At 34.6% G+C, this 17,898-nt stretch overlaps 1 protein-coding gene across 2 annotated transcripts in view; it reads right to left on the bottom strand.

The window, feature by feature from the left end:
* The window catches only part of neb (kinesin family member nebbish), a 162,851-nt gene that overhangs the window by 43,565 nt on the left and 101,388 nt on the right, over positions 1 to 17,898 (bottom strand). Inside the window, exon 5 of one of the 2 annotated variants that reach the window (XM_073968595.1) lies at positions 4,298 to 4,657. The exons of the other annotated variant lie outside the window; for it this stretch is intronic. Coding sequence (XP_073824696.1) covers positions 4,298 to 4,657 — 360 coding nt within the window. The remainder of the gene's footprint in view (positions 1 to 4,297; positions 4,658 to 17,898) is intronic. 2 annotated transcript variants of the gene reach the window in all.

The raw sequence follows: 17,898 nt of genomic DNA, 5'->3' as shown, positions 1-17,898 counted from the left end.
GTTTAGACCAATTTCGGTACTACCGTCCATGTCCAAGATTGTAGAGAAAATTATGAAAGACCAAATACTAGAGCATTACCAACGCCACTCATTTTTCAGTCCGTATCAGTTTGCTTTTCGCAAACATCATAACACTACCTCGGCTGTGCTTGCTATTACAGATCCTGTCAGGCAGCAGTTAGATGTGCATCATAGCTGTACGCTGGTTTCTCTAGATCTTACGAAAGCATTCGATCGCATTAGCCATATTATTTTGTTAAAAAAAATTCGTGATCATTTCAACTTCTCAAAAACTGCATGTAAATTGATTTATTCCTACCTCTTAGATAGAATATGTCTCAATAAAAGGTATAAACTCGAGTGTGGGTTTTGTGACTTCCGGTGTTCCCCAGGGATCTATTTTGGGACCTAAATAAATGATGTTTCTGCTATGAATAGTCATGTTTGTCAGCCCTACGTTTTTGCGGATGATATATATTTATTATTCAAATCATATTCTTCTGTGGAGTCTATAAATACCCACCTCCTATTCGTCTCTGACCATTCTCACTAAGATTGTCCGGTATGTTTTTCAACTGAGAGTACATGACCATGTTCGAATAATTGAGTTAACTTCTGATTTACTTGGATTAAGTTGTCGTGATTACATAGATCTACGTACAGTCTTACATTTCTATAAAATTATGAAATCACAACAACCTGAAATTTTAGTAAGTGAATTCTCTTTTATAAATTCTTCTCGTAATGTGCAAATTGACGTTCCCCTAGGTCGTACTTCTGTCCTTGATCGTTCATTTCTAGTGCGTGTTTATCGAGTCTGGAATTATCTACCTAACTCGCTTAAAATGTTTTGCTACACTGACCATACTTTTAAAAGGAAATTAAAAGCGTTTTTAAATGATGGTTCTACTTAATTGTGAATTCCTTGCTTCCAATTCAATTATTATATATTGCCGCTGCAGGACTCTATTACTTTTTTCTTATTTTTTCCAATATTCATTTGGCCGGGGGCCGTATATCAACATTATTAAATTAATTTTTTTAGATGGCCTTCTGCCATGGAATCTAAATTTTAAATGTAATCTCACAATACATGTATAATTGGCCTTGTAGGCTTTCTTTGTATTGATATCGAATAAATAAATGAATAAATAAATAAATAAATATATTTATATTAAATTTGTTTGAATTGAATTGCAAATAATATCGACATTATTTATTGATATTGTTTATGCAAATTAGACGTTTTTGAAAAAAAATGTTGCATTCAAAAATTGTGTACCCTACAGTCGGTACTGGTACATTTTCTCATTGGTGGAAGCAAATGGCTTTAAAAAATCTGGCAATTTAACCATTTATCGAATTTTACCTGCTGCTTTCGTTTAGAAATTTCGTTGTTGAAATTTGTTTGACTTTTTTGACGTCTTGTTCATTGAAACCTACAACCTGCAAGCTAGGTTTGGTAGAAAACTTGAAAAATTTGCTTTTTTTTGAAAATTTCTTCTTTTTTTTCGTTTGTTGCTCTAAATTCTCATGTCGAGTTACATATCTGTCGTTATTTTTCAACTTTTTTAGAAACAATAGTAATAATTTCTATATTCTCTAGTCGGCAAATTGTCCCAGTTCGGTACTTGTGTTGAATTTCTTATCGTTCTTGCAACTTTGCTCTCTACTCACGTACTCTACTGGTGGAATTTTGCATTTTATACTTCATTGTCGCAAATTAGAATAGTTTTCGACCCTATCATTGGTTGAGTATTCACACTCATTACACAATTTAGCTCGTTATCGCCTTTCTAAATGTGCGACGCTTGGATTTAATTAGTCTTGTCCTAAACTTCTGAGCCCACATACCTTTTTGGAACTGATTCGTTTCCCTCTTTCGTCCCCACTCACTAAATTCGTTGAAATGTCCATAACACCTCTCGTGCGTGTCATTCGAGCGGCCGACGCTCTTGTTAAATTTGATTCGTTTTTCGAACGTATAAATCCTGAGAAGCACACCGTATTTAGTCTCGAAATACACGGTTCCGAGCTTTCTCAGTTATGGACACCAAAGCTCTCGTGAGAAGTGTTTTGACCACCTGACGACATCGCTGAGTCCTCAACCCCCAGACAAAAATGTCGTCGAGGGTAAATACGACAGCTCCTTTCGGGCTTATCTACGTTGTCTTTCGGCAATAAACCAGAAGCTAGACGAGCTAAAATCGTCCAAGTCTTCTCCATCTTTGAATGGACCAACCCCACCCAACAATCCACCAATGTTTCCTCAATACCTCTCACCTTCGGAGGAACTCCCAGCTAGTACATCTGCTTCACCTTTCATTTGCTTGAACACAATACCCTCTGTACCAAATATTTGTGAAGAAAAAACGTCTCATTCCCACCGAAGCGACTCAACCGCATTGATGTCAACGCAACCACATCCACTTAGTTCATTCAATCCTGTCGATACTCCATCTCACAATTTAGTTGTGCCTCCTATTGACATCGAAGTCTTTAGTGGACATTTAATTTCATGGCCAACTTTACGAGATCTTTTTAGTACAATTTATATCAAAAATTCTCGATAGAGTGACATTGAGAAATTATGTCACTTAGTTAAAAAAACCAGCGGTGAGGCTCGAGAAATTGTTTCGAAATTTCCACTCACCCATCATAGTTTTGAATTTGCTTGAAAGGCATTGGAGGATGCGTACGATAATAAACATGTCCTCGTACATAATCACCTCAATCTTCTTTTCGGCCTTCCAACAATAGAAAAAGAATCGATCTCTGGGCTAAAAGCTCTCCAGCGCGAAATAAATAGTTGTATTTCCACTATGTCTGTTTACGACGTTGTGACGGATCATTGGGATCCAATTCTACTTCATCTTTGCTTGTAACGTCTTCCTAACTATATACAACCGCTCTGTGGGAACAAAGTGTCAAAGAGAAGTCGTCTCTTTCGACATGGAAGCAATTATACTTGTTCCTTACGGAAAGAATACAAACGTTGTCGTGCATTGAAAACTTCACTGCTATGGAAACTTCTATAAAATCGAATTCTCCAAGTTGTCGATCTCCATCAAAATCTGCACCTATTAGTCGTTCAAATTCTAAAACTAACTCGTCGTCCTATCGTTCTCCGAAATCGTTGTTTAACCATACTTGTATGATGTGCCCAAATTACGGGCATCTACTTCGAAACTGTTCTCAATTTATAAAACTTTCGTTCGAGGACAAGTTTTCTATTGTTAAAAAACATCGCCTTTGCATTAACTGCCTCTCGAATGGGCACGAAGTTCAAAATGCAATAGCAATCACAATTATTCTGTTTGTAAAGGCAGACATCACACTACTCCATCTTCTCGACCTACTAACACCACTCTGTCTGGCGAAAATAGTAATAGCAAAGATTTATATTCCAAGATTTTGTCGGCTGAGTCATCTCACATTGTTTTGAATCCGCTGGTGGTTCAGAAAACTATATTCGTTTACATCCTTACAGGCACAATACCACGTTCTCAAAATGCATAGTCGATCAAAGCGAACACTTTTAAATAAATCGTAGTTTAAATGCATTCGAAAACCTCGCTCATTATTTGAAATGTTAAATTGAAACTGTATTTACGTACCTCTAAATCAAACCACGCCTTACAACCTACTAACTCTAGTATAAGTTTGCTCGCGAATTTAGTCTAACCCTGTTTCCTTGGAGATAGCGCGTCAAGGTGGGCGGCTAATGTATAAGTTCGATACATTGGTTACGCCAATGTATACTTTCGATACTACGTTTCCCCTTCTGCAGCATTCCAATTACCCACGCTAATTGGTCGCTCTCCCGAGCCCTATGGGGATATCTTCTCTGCACTTCTTCCAGGAGCCTTATTCGCCTAGTTCGGATTTTCTACTGCCTCTCCTGGAAGCCTTATTCGCATAGTTCGGATGCAGAGGGACGCTTTCCAATGCTGCAGTCGTAGTTGATGTCACGGCCTTTGATCGCTATTTCGCCTTCTTGACAACTTCACTTGCTATTTAACTTTCGAAGGAGTCACACTCCTATTGCTTTCGTTCGTAGCTTCACATACAAAAGGTAATGTTTCTCATTCGCAGAAACCCTATACCAACAATAAACCGAAAATATTTGAAACTGATACACTTGTTTTTGTTATGTCTTTTCCTTCTCTTTTTCATCCCTGAGCTATCGACGGTCAGTGGTATCACGCCAACAATAAGAATTATGCAATTACAATTTTAGAACCTTTTCTATAATAATTGAATAAAACGTATAAATAAATAAATAAACTATACGTACCAATAATTGAATTTTACGTTGGATTCCCTTACTGGGGGTTTGCATAATATTGTTAATTTCATCCAATAAAGTCGACTTCGTCCTGTGAACTAGTTTTAATGGACTTTCACTGGTAATTGTCGCTTGTTTAATATTATCGGCATTTAATTTGCGTTCTGAGTCAAGTATTTCCTCGTCGCATTTTAAAACTAGTTGTTTCAATTCTATTTGGTCCAAATGTTCCTTCACTTTTCTTTCGTGCTCACAACGATCAGCTTCCATTTTATTTAATGCTAGAGATTTTTCGTTTTCCAACTCCAGGCGAATTTTTTCCTCACGTTTTTCCAAAATTTCTTGATATGCGTATCTAAAGTCGAATAACTACAAAAATAAATTAAAAACAATAAAAATAAGAATTATATGGCAAAATTAAATGGAAGTGGTTCCATGTGAAATCATGATTTCATTGGTTCTTTTGTATGAGTTGAAATGAAGTCGTGAAAATCTGATCTTTTTCATCGAATTATCATGAGTTCGAATGGAGTCGTGAAAGATCCTATCTTTTTCATCGAATTTTCATGAGTGCAATTGAAGTGGTGAAAGATACGATCTTTGTCATAATATTGCCATGAGTTCAAATAAATTGATAAGTAACCGTACAATAAATGATCAAATAATCTGTACCCGAATAAATTGTTTACCTGCAAAAGTAATTGTTAACATGAAAATAAAAGTCAAAGTCAGATGAAAGTGATCTATAGAGGCAAATTGACCTTTTAAAAAATACCACACAAATTGTTATAAATCAGAAGAAAAATAGTTTATGTTGGGAAACTTGTTTCCTTTTGTATAAATAAGAGCTGGTAATTGTCGCTTTTTTAAATAAGAACTGTTCCAGACGACCAACATCGAGATATTAGAACCAATCGAGCTACAACGTTGAGATGCCGCCGCCAGAAAGACATATGAATACTAGCCATCTTATGGTATACGACAGAGGAAAGGACCAAACTCCAATGGGAAGACCAAGTTGAATATGACATCCAAAACTGGAGAAGCAAAGTAGAAAATCGATGCGTTTGGAAATCTATTCTTAGTTCGGCTTATGGAGCAATCTTTTGGTTTAGAATTAAAGCCATTTAAATAAAAAATGAGACCACCAAAACCTGGTAACTATTACAAAATAAGTTGTTTAAAGAAAACATAACAGAATTCGACTTCATACTATATTTCCCAAACGATGAACCTGGTGCAGAGTTTGACAAATATTTCACCAAATATAAAACGGAACCCAAGTTAAATGAAATATCTTTCAGTAATCGGAAGAGATAAATACGATTTTAACAAATAAATATTAAATGCAATTTTAAAAATTACATAAAAAATAAAGAGAAATAACATCAGGTGTAAAATGTCATGACCAAGAACTGGTGGAATATGCCATGACAATGAAGTTTTTTTTTTTTTTGTTTTTGTTTTTATTTCATTATTCGTAATACAGCAGCCTTCGTGGCCAGATAATGTATTACGTAGTAAATAAACCCTATAACGTAACTAAATTAATCTCACGATCGGCTCCCCAGCCATATTTCCTTTACAGACTATATTTTGTATTATAGCATAAATGGCCCATTAGCAACAGATGCATTAAAATTACATACATATAATAATAGAAAATCCTAGTTTGAGGAAAAGTAGCGAATCATTTTCAAACGAATAGCATAGTTAGTATGCGAAAAAACACGTAATATAATGGGAAAATAGTTCCAAGACCTTGCAATGTGCACAACAAAAGAAATTTCATAATAACAGTTACGAATCAGATGAATATTAATTTCTATGTTCCTAATTGAGTGAGAAAACGTAAATAAATTACACAACGTATGAGGTGAACCAGATTTAATAGTTTTGTAAAAAAAAAACAAAATATTCCTCCAGTTTACATATCTACTAAACGAAGAGCCTAGAAATCTTAATACAAACCCAGATATATGCTCCCGAATTCGAACATTGTAGACAAATCTTACTATTGTGTTCAGAATGTGCTGTAATTTAGTAAGATTCTGCTCAGTTGTACCAGATATGATCTCAAGTGCGTATAATACATGCCCAGCAAAATTTGAAGGAAGGGGTTCTATGCGATGACGTGATTTCATGGCATATTTTGCATTGGTTCAAAGCAAGTCGTGAAAGATCCGATCTTTTCATTAGCATTTCAACCCATGCAAAGGAAGTAGTGAAAGATCCGATCTTTTCATCAGCATTTGAATCATTTGTACAGATCACTATACAAACAAACAAATAAGTCGATTTGTACATCCCTACAAGTAGCGACATCAAAACAAAAGAGTATACATTTCCAAAATTTTTGTTATAAAATTACAAATTAAATGTAGGTTCACGAACTAGAAATTATTAAAGGAGTGCTGTTGGAGTCTTGTCGAAATCTGAACTAGTGATGAGAAGATAATAGAAAAGCTTTTGTAAGATGAAACAAAATCAGTGGCTGAGAGTGGACGAAGTAAACTACGTTGCGGTGCAGCGGCGGTGATTAAATTGAAATTTTCGGAGTAAACTTTATGCTGATAAATTAGTTCTAGTTATTTCATGAATTAGTTTGAATTAATAAAGAGTTTGGTTTGTCATGAAAATCATATTTCAATACAGAATTTTCCATTCTCCAAACAAGACATGAAAATGTCATGCCAATGGGTTGGTGAAAATGACATGTCAAAGCATTGGTCAAAACATGCTTAGGATCCGACAATGAATGTCATCTCATGGTGGTCAGGCTCATATAAAATTCATGAGCGAAAATGCTAAAAAGATGACATACCAGATCACTTGCACCCATGATTCAATAGCACCCTTGGCATCGAACATTTTGCTGGGTGTGGTATTAAAAGAGCATGGGCAAATTTAACCCTTGCCCATAAGGGCAAGTAAATGCCCGTAGTGTACAATCTCCGTAGAATAAGATATATTTTACTTTATAAACTGTCGATATGGAAACCGAAATTTAATTTGTTATCCATAATGACACCTAAACATTTATGACTATCAACAATATCCACTCTTGAATTCCCTATCATAATGTTAATATTATATGAATGAGAACCAATCATAATAGCTTTTGTTTTCAAAGGGTTTATATGTAATGAGTTTAGATTTGTCCATCTCAATAAATCAGACAAGCAACAATTTATCGTTCTCTCTAAATAACCCATATCATTCAGCTCAAAATGAAAAACGAGCATTACATCATCAGCAAAAATAAATAAAGAGCACACATTAGGATTGATGCATTCTGATAAATCATTAACATAGAGAGTGAAGAGTAAGGGACCCAGGACTGAACCCTGAGGAACACCAGAAGCAAGGGACACAGTACTAGAACAGACACCATTCATCTCAACAAATTGAGATCTACCAACAACAAACGACATTATCAACCTACAGGCCGAAAAAGAGAAGTTGAAGTTATTTTTTAGTTTCGTTATTAAAATATCATAAGAAATCGGGTTGAAAGTCTTGGAAATATTCAAAGAAACTAGTGTACTAGCTCTTCTACTATTTAGGTGTCGTCTAATAGATTCAGTCAAATGCAAAAAAAGTGATGTCGTACTATGGCCAGTGCGAAATGCATATTGTCCTTCAAGTATTTTGGTCCTAGTATGCATCAGAATCTGATCCTTCAAAAGATGCTCACAGATTTTTGACAAAACTGGAAGCACGGAAATCGGCCTCAAGTCTTCTGGACCTTGAACATTAGATGATTTCGGAATCGGTATTACTCGGGCTAGTTTCCATGATCCAGGAAACTTCGAGGTAGTCAAAATTGTATTTATTAAATCCAACATCAAATGAGAGATATGAGGAAAAATTATTTTAGAAATTCAACTGAAATTTTATCAACGCCAACCGATTTAGATTTTATTTTATTGATGGCATTAACTACGAAAATGGCATTTCATTGTCTTCAAAAGGTTCTAAAGCCTCGCCAATACTAGTAGGAGGTGTAACACTCCGCCCAAAAAATTCATTAACAGTTTCAACATCGCAATTGTTATAAATATCATTGCCATCAACAAAACCATGTCTTCTAAGCAACCGCCACATATCTCTGGAACCAAGGTTACGGAAATGTCTCATATAATACCTACGTCTTTCAGAGCGAATAATCCTCTTAGCTCTATTTCTGTACTTACAAAAAGTAGACCACCTAGTAGGACAACGATCTTCCAAATATGCCTTGTATGCTAAATCCCTTAAACTTTTGGCAGATTGAATATTTCTGCATTTCATCCAATTATCCTCATTTAAAGTCAATTGTCTCCGCACAAGTGGAACATTAGCGTACATGTCATTAAATAAGTTACAAATCATAACACACTTAGCATCAGAATTGGAAGCCATGTAATAATGGTCTTGATTAAAATTCGCTAAGATTTGGAAAATACCATTCCAATTAATGTTTTGAAAGTCATGATACTCTATAATTTCCTCCATTGCATTCATACACACATCAAAACATGCAAAAATCAGCGCATGATGTGAAATGGATGGGCATTGAATTTGGCCAGAGTAACGCAACATACTATCACTAAGAAGCATGAAATCAATTAAGCTAGACGTTCCATGGGCCACATCAAAGTGGGTGGGTTTCATATTATGCGAAACAACTAATTTTAGTCTTAAACATATGGATCTCAATAAAAACGCACAGGTGGGATTAAACATATTACAATTGTAGTCTCCAGTAATAATTATGTTAGAATAATTCAAAAATAAATTGTGATGCAATTGCTCAAATTTTGATATATCCCCAACGGGGGGTAAATAAACAACCCCAAACAAATTTTTTACATTACCGGAATAAAACTCCAGAAAAATGGACTCACACTTCCCCAGCACAGAGGTCCTAAAAACTACTTTATGTTTAAGTTTACTTGATACATAAACAGCCACCCCGCCCCCTCTCGAAAATCTGCGGCCATTCCTGTAGCATTTATAACCAGGCACATCAATGGATCTATTAGAAACATCTGGCTTCAACCATGTCTCAGAAATCCCCATAGCATCTAAGAGAGACCCCGATAATATTGACCTAAATTCGACTAACTTTGCTGAATTAATTGAAGGTCTAATACTTTGACAGTTCAAATGTGCGAATTTAAATTTTCCATCAAACGGTGCTAGAACAGACTTTAAATACATACTGTTACTAACTACTGGACCGATAGTGGTATTAAAATACATCAAAACAAATAAGGAAAAAATAAAGTGGGGAACCGATTAACAATAAAGAACAAATCAATTATATATCTCATAAATCATATAATCTCACAACTATAACCCACAACACCATTAAAGAAAAATATCTTTCGTAGAATCATTTAACAAGCATATGATATATCAATATATAAAAGCCCATGAAAGTATGACGGAAAAATAATCAAAGATTTTTGAGTATTAATGCTTTACACCCATAAGAACGCAAAACAATAATGTATACTCAAATGCATATACCGGCACATTACCATTTGGTGAAGGATCAGAGAAAAAAAAAAAAAGAAGCAGACGGACAAAAATAAGCGGACTGAACAAATACGTTATTGACATAAAAAAATGGTCATTCAGATATACACGTTTCTCAATATGTGAACCAATATCTTTAATTATATCTGACACTTTCAACTGACGTTCCTTAAAATATTCTTTCATTATGGCATCACGTACTTGCACGGAGTTCAATTTCAAGAGCACCATTGTACGTTTATGCATGTAGCACACATGGTTAATGTCATGCGTAGAAATAGAAATATTAAAAAATTTAGCCAAATCAACAACAGCACTAACAAGGTCTGCAATATTATCTGGTAAGCCATTAATTATTATGTCACCACGGTTTAACCTCCGATGCAGAATATTGTTCTCAACCTGCAACTCCAATATTTTAGATAAACAAGTAGCAATTTCATCAATTCTCTTATTGCAATCTGCTATGTCTTTTTTCATGTCGTTAAAGCAAGATGACATTTCAGTTTTGATCTCTCCAAGTACGTCTCTGATAGAGACTTGCTCAGCTTGATTCGACGAAATAAAACTATCAAACTTTTTACTAAGTGAGCGAATATCACTTGCAATACGGTTGCTCTCTCTACCATCATCCAAGATTTCATCGCACTCGTCACAAAGAAATACACATTTTTTAATTAATTTAAATGCAGCAAGGTCTTTTCAGAGATTTGTGCACAGGTTGCATGAAAGCATTTAGTACATTTTCTGCACCTAATACTTCCAGCTTTGCCAATGACAGCACTGCAGGCACCACAAACAATTTTAGAAGCAACCGGCATTCTTAAATTGTGCAGGAACACAATAAGCCAACAGCACAAAGAAAAGACCAAGAAAAGTTATGGGTACTTTACACGATATGTATTTTGCATATGAGTTGTCACTTCTCCCATACAACATGTATATGCAAAGTGACAACTCATATGTAAAAAACATATCGTGTAAACTACCCATTATTCTTGAATTCAGCAATATGTGTCAAAGAGCAACAACAACGTATTTCGCTCAACAAAATCAGCCAAAAAAATAATATCAGTTTATTGGAATATTGAACTATATTTCATTAAAACTCCATAAATTCCGACATTCACATCACCGTTTGATTCAAAAACGGTGTTAAGCTCGTAAAATTTAGTAAATTGATTAGCTGCTAACTCTCACACTTCTACTCAGGCATAGCGTTGCCACTTCATTTGTTGAAGTCGTGTTAAATGATGTCATGACTGTAACTGCTGCAAAATGCCATGACAATGAACAGGTGGCAAATGCCGTGACAATGAACTGCTGTAATCTCTTTAAATTGCTATAACCTTGTTTGAAATTTTGTATATATGTATATTTTAGTCTGTAAGGATTATTGTAATCTATGAACTTAAGACAAAAAAGAAATAAAAAAATAAAAAAAGATGCTATGACAATGAATTGGTGCAAGCGTGTCACTCCCTTGTAAATGTCATCGGTGATTCGCCTAAATATTCATCGATGATTTGTCATCGAACATTTTGCTGGGTAGAGAAAATAATAACCCAGTTAAATTAAATGGAAGTGGTTCCATGTGATTCATGATTTTACTGATTCTTTTGCATGAGTTCAAATGAAGTCCTGAAAGATCTGATCTTATTCATCGATTTATCATGAGTTCAAATGGAGTCCGGAAAGATCCGATTTTTTCCATAGAATTTTCATGACTGCAATTGAAGTCATGAAAAATCCCATCTGGTCGTGAAAGATCCGATCTTTGTCATAATATGTTCATGAGTTCAAATAAATTGATAAGTACCCGTACAATAAATGATCAAATTATTATGTTTATATTATCCTAATAATGTTTACATTCAAAAGTAATTGTTAAGATGAAAATAAAAGTTATATGAAAGTGATCGATAGTGGCAAGGGTTTACATATTTTAATTAAAAGGTACTATGCAAATTGTTATAAAACAAAAAATATGTATATATTGTATTTGGAAACGTTTTTCTTTTCCTGGATATTACGAGCTGTACCAGCCGACCGACAACGATATAGTAATATAGAATGAAACATCTCACAACAGAACCTTGTAGTAAGCAGCACCAGATTTAAGCATCCCGACATTTGTAAGGACACCTGACTGTCATCAGATTAAAAAATCAATCTGGTCACTTTGTGACAGATGGAAGACATTCATCGAACGTGTTAGATATACGATCGTTCCGAGGAGCAAACATCGACTCGGATCCCTACCTTGTTGCGTACGTACCCGATTAAACGTAACAAATAAATTACGAACAGACACAACACGAAGGTGGATATCGGTAAACTGCAATCACAACAGATAGCCACAACATATCGAGTTAAAACAATTGCGTTGGCTGGGCCATGTTAATATGGATAAAGATTCCCCTGACAGAAAGGCATATAAATACGAGTCAGTTGACAATTTGAAGGACCAAGTCGAAGATGGCATTAAAAAAAATGACATCCAAATTTTTATCAGTCCAACAAGTTACATAATTGGACTGAAAATTTTATCTTAACTAGCCCGCGTTGCTGGCCCGTCGTATTGAGTTTTAGTGACAACTTTTTATGGACTTTATGCTTTAAAATTCAAAAATAGGTATATTCTACCTCATTGCTTCGGGTCCATTGTCAAACCAAGTTATTCATTGAGGATATTAAATTTATCAACAGATTTTGTCTGTAACATTTCTTTTCTCTTACAGACTTTGTCGGATTCGTTCGGACATTTATGCTGGTTAGGATTTATTATCGCCTATGTCCCCTATCTTTATCCTAAAACGTTATAATTACACTGTGCAACATTTTTAAGGTAATCTTGTGCAAACAATTCGAACTGAGAATTTTTTGAAAGTACAGACCCAAACGACAAAAAGAGCTAGTTGGGTTTTGTTGTGTCAGATCCAGCTCGGATTTTATGACCCCATCTAAACATGGTTAAATATTGAGTTTTTAAAGAAATTCGGGGCTATATCTCTGAAACCAATGCAAATCTTCTTCTAACCTCTGAAGCAAATTCGTAGATAAGAACAAGAATAAAATATTTGGAGAAATATTGAACTCAAAACTAAATTTATTGTCTCAAATTTCAAAATATATCTAAAAATTCCATAATGTATATTTCGCACCATATCTCCAAAACTGTTAATTTTTTCTTAATATTTTCATTTGAACAAATGTTCGCTTGAATATAATACACAACTCTTCAGAACATGCCTTTGTTGTAAAATGCCTCCGATCACGTCGTTTTCAGCATATTTTTCAACGACGATTTAATAAATATGTCAATAATGTGGTGAAAACAGAAATGTGAGAATAACCTGTTGGTGTGAACAATGTTTGAAATAGGTGTTGTAAAAGATATGATACAAAATACCGCTGAAACAACATGAAATAAGCATTTTAGAGTTTCAGAATGTTCCGAAGAATTGCTGAGAACATTATTTAGAAGATTTTTGCAATGGGCTACTTGGTTCAGCTCCCAATAGTTAGCTGATACCGACCAGAATTCCACAAACTATGTACAATTTTCTATATTTTATCGATTTTGATGCCCTAGATGAAGTTTTTCTTAGATGGTCTGTTCAGCAGATAAGTTCTACTAGTTTAGGGCTACAATATTTCTAAGAACGGCAAGGCTAAATTCCTATTTCTTTCTAAGATAAAGGGCTGATAAATGCAAAAAAGTTTAGTTTTAGCCCGGTTTAGATGAGGCCAGAAAATCCGAACTGGATCTGACAGGACAAAACCCAACTATGGTTTTTGTAGTCTAAATATGTACTTTCAAACAATCCATTCTAGAAGTTGTTTGCATTTTCAGTGTTGCATAGTGTTATAAAAGTTGAAAAAATGGTAAAGTCGAATTCTCCCGCTTATTGAGAACTATGTTTATACCCTACACCACTATGTGGGGAGGGTATTATAAGTTGGTTTTGCCCAAAAAGTTTATAACGCATCGAAATAATATATACCAAAATGATTGTCTCGACGAGCTGAGTCGATTGATTTTGGTGATGGTCGGATAATATTTAGGGACCGGAATGGGGAAAAAGCCTATTTGGAGAAAATGTCAACGTTTTTTTCCAAAGCAAATATCTCAGCTTCCATAAGGGGTATACCAAAACAAAACCTGCTAATGAAAGTAGTAGTAAAATATCACCTTTCCAACGATGAAAAGGAGGTTTTCGTAGGTGGTCAAACAACAAAGACATCGCAATAGCCGCAATTAAACCCAACTTTTCATTTTTGTGATTTTAGTTATGAGGAATATCACAGCTTTGGTTGGCGACTTTCCAAAAGCAAAGTCTGACTATGAAAGTAGAAAATCCCATCTTTACAATGATGCAAAGTAGGTTGGCGTATGTGGCCAAATAACGGAGATATCGCAATAGCCGGTAATACATCCCATTTTTTGTAATCATTTTCGATTGTCACGAAGTTATGGGGGTTAATGGGGGTCCTATAGAGGAAGAAGCCTATTGATTTTGGCGATGGTCGGATAATATTCAGGTGTCGGAATGGGCAAAAAACTTAAATGAAGAAAAAGTCAACGTTTTATTTCAAAGCGAATATCTCCGCTTCTATAAGGGGTATATCAAAACCAAAACCTGCTAATGAAAGTAGAAAATATCACCTTTGCAACGATGTCGTAGGTGGTCAAACAACGAAGATATCGCAATAACCCCTAATAGAACACAACTTTTCATTTTTGTGATTTTAATAATAATGACTAATATCACAGCTTTGGTTGGGGACCTTCCAATAGCAAAGTCTGACTATGAAAGTAGAAAATCCCATCTATACAATGATGTAAAGCAGGTTGGCGTAGGTGGCCAAATAACGGAGATATCGCAATAGTCTGTAATACATCCCATTTTTTATGTTTTTGTAATCACGCTACACGTCGCAATTTTGTTGGATCATCACGAAACTTTTGGTGTAAATGGGGTCCCACAGAGGAAAATACCTTTTGATTTTGGTAATGGTCGGATATTATTCAGGGGTCGGAATGTGAAAAAACAACTTAGTTGGAGAAAAGGCCAACGTTTTATTTCAAAGCGAATATCTGTCTTCTGTAAGAGGTATATCGAAAGCAAAACCTGACAAGGAAAGTAGAAAATATCACCTTTAGAACGATGTGAAGTAGGTTGTCATAGGTGGTCAAACAACAGAGATATCGCAATAAACGGTAATGCAGCCCATTTTTTATTTTTTATTTTTTGTAATTACACTGCACGTCTCAATTTTGATTGGATCGTCACGAAATTTTGGGTGATTGATTTTGGTAATGGTCGGATATTATTCAGGGGTCGGAATGTGAAAAAAAACGTAGTTCAAAGCGAATATCTCTCTTCTGTAAGAGGTGTATCGAAAGCAAAACCCGGCAAGGAAAGTAGAAAATATCACCTTTAGAACGATGTGAAGTAGGTTTTCATAGGTGGTCAAACAACAAACAACAGAGATTGGCATACATCCCACTTTTCCAGTTTTTTATTTGAGTTGTACTGACGATGCACTCAAATGCGTTTCAACAAAATTGACCTGTATTAATGAAGACATTCAGAGCAAATGCGCTAAGCTATCCCAATTTTAATATGTTGAATTCAACCATTCAAAAGCTTATGCACAGGGGTAGTGGTGTAGGGTATCACATAGTCGGCCCTGACCCGACTATAGCCTTCGCTCACTTGTTTTAGTTTTTCATGGCTGATGAACCGTTGAACTATACCATTTTAGGAGATTTGTAAATATATAGTTTTTCTTAATAGGGGAGATACCGTGCCACCTTCGAATTGCATGCCTATAGGCACGCAAAAAAACGGCCTCTCTAACATATGTCCCAAACATATTTTGCAGCAAACATATATATGTTTGCAAGAGTCCCAAACATATATATGTTTGCAACAGTCTCAAACATAATATATGTTTGGGTGGAAACAAATATATGCTTGGGTGCAAAGATATTTATGTTTGGGTGCAAAGATATTTATGTTTGGGTGCAAAGATATATATGTTTGGGTGCAAACAAAGATATGTTTGGGTGGAAACAATTTTATGTTTGGGTGCAAAAATTTTATATGTTTGGGTGCAAAAAAATACAAACCCAAAAGGCACAAAAAAACAAACATACACCAGTGGGCGCTTACTGAGAGCAAGGGAGCGTAAAATTCAATGTAAAACACTTTAAAATGTGTGCTCACTTGCTCTCAGTAAGAACTCACTGGCTATCTCTATAGTATACACCCAAATGTTTTGGTTTTTTATTGAAAGGCAAAAGAACAACAAACACATAGGTACATACAAAATTCCAAAGAAATACATAACACACCTTAATAAAAGAAAAACTGATTGAAATAATTTGTAAATAGTCACACTTTTAAAAAGGAAAAATATATAGAAACGTAGTTGAACGCTTCTCCTTAGTTGTGAAATAAAACAAATTGTCCTCATAGTTGAAATCATCAGCGGGGAATCGGCATCTAGAATCAAATGATTATGTAATGTAATAAATAAATATGGATATGCCATATTTCAAATATACATAAGTATGTATGTAATTACCAATATTAAATGCGATTTCTTCCTTGTCCAATAAAATAATTCCATTCAACTTTCCGATTCAATTATAAAATGTATTGGACATTTAATTTACTAAAAGGCACAATTTCTTTAAGAAAACACAAAACACTGATTTATTCACTCACTTTACCGTCTTGACTCTACAAAGGCAACTAAAACACTGAAGAAAGAAAAAAATATAATTCTTATCATTTCTTCTTTTCTTTTTCGCCAGCTAAGTTGGTTAACGACAACAAAACAAGAAACACACGAGTTTGACGCATACATGCCACCAAAGCCCCCTTCTTCGCTTCTACGTCTTCTATTATACAATACACACAACTCTTTATTATAAAACAGCATTCCACAGCCGCGAGAGCACTGTTTTTACTCTCGTTGACAAAAATCCTCTCTCCACCCATAAAAAAAATGTTCTAACATCAAAAATATGTTTTACCCAAACATATCAAATTGAGATATGTTACAAAATGTGGCAAACATATATTTGTTTGGACACAATCATATTATGTTTGGATCCAAACATATATTTGATTGCAACCGGTCCCAAATATATATTTGTTTGGATCCAAACATATTTCTAACATAAATTTGTCTGCGTGTACACACAGAAAAAAGGCCTCTCTAACATATGTCCCAAACATATTTTGCAGCAAACATGTATTTGAAAGCAGTCCCAAACATAACATATTCTTTGGGTCCTGCAAACAAATATATGCTTGGGTGCAAACAAATTATATTTTTGGGTGCAAACAAAATATATGTTTGGGTGCAAACAAATAAAACCCAAAAGCCACAAAAAAACAAACACATCCACCAGTGGGCGGTTACTGAGAGCAAGGGAGCTTAAATTTCAATGTAAAACACATTGAAATGCACGCTCACTTGCTCTCAATAAGCGCTCACTGGCTATTTCCATTATATACACACATTTATAAATGTTGGTTGTTTATTGAAAGGCAAAGCAAAAACTGACACATAGGTACATACAAAATTCCAAAGAAATACATAACACACATTTATAAAAGAAAAACTGAATGAAATAATTTGTTAATAGTCGCACTTTTAAAAAGAAAAAATATATAGAAACATCGTTGAACGCTTCTCCTTAGTTGTGAAATAAAACACATTTTCCTCAAAGTTGAAATCATCAACGGGGAATCGGCATCTGGAATCAAATGATTAGGTAATGTAATAAGTAAATATGGATGTACCATATTTCAAATATACATATGTATGTATGTATGTAATTACCAATATTAAATGCTATTTCTTCTTTGTCCAATAAAATAATTCCATTCACCTTTTCGATTCAATTATAAAATGTATTGGGCATTTAATTTACTAAAAAGCATCATCATTTTTAAGAAAACACAAAACACTGATTTATTCACTCACTTTACGTCTTAACTCTTTAATGGTATTTAAAAAACTGAAGAAAAAGAACAAAATAATTCATACCATTTTTTCTT

Source organism: Musca autumnalis, unplaced genomic scaffold (assembly GCF_047663935.1).
Source record: "Musca autumnalis isolate F117 unplaced genomic scaffold, ASM4766393v1 scaffold_2, whole genome shotgun sequence".
Lineage (NCBI taxonomy): Eukaryota > Metazoa > Arthropoda > Insecta > Diptera > Muscidae > Musca > Musca autumnalis.
The sequence above is the reverse complement of the archived record's forward strand: the minus strand, read 5'-3'. Positions and strand labels throughout refer to the sequence as shown.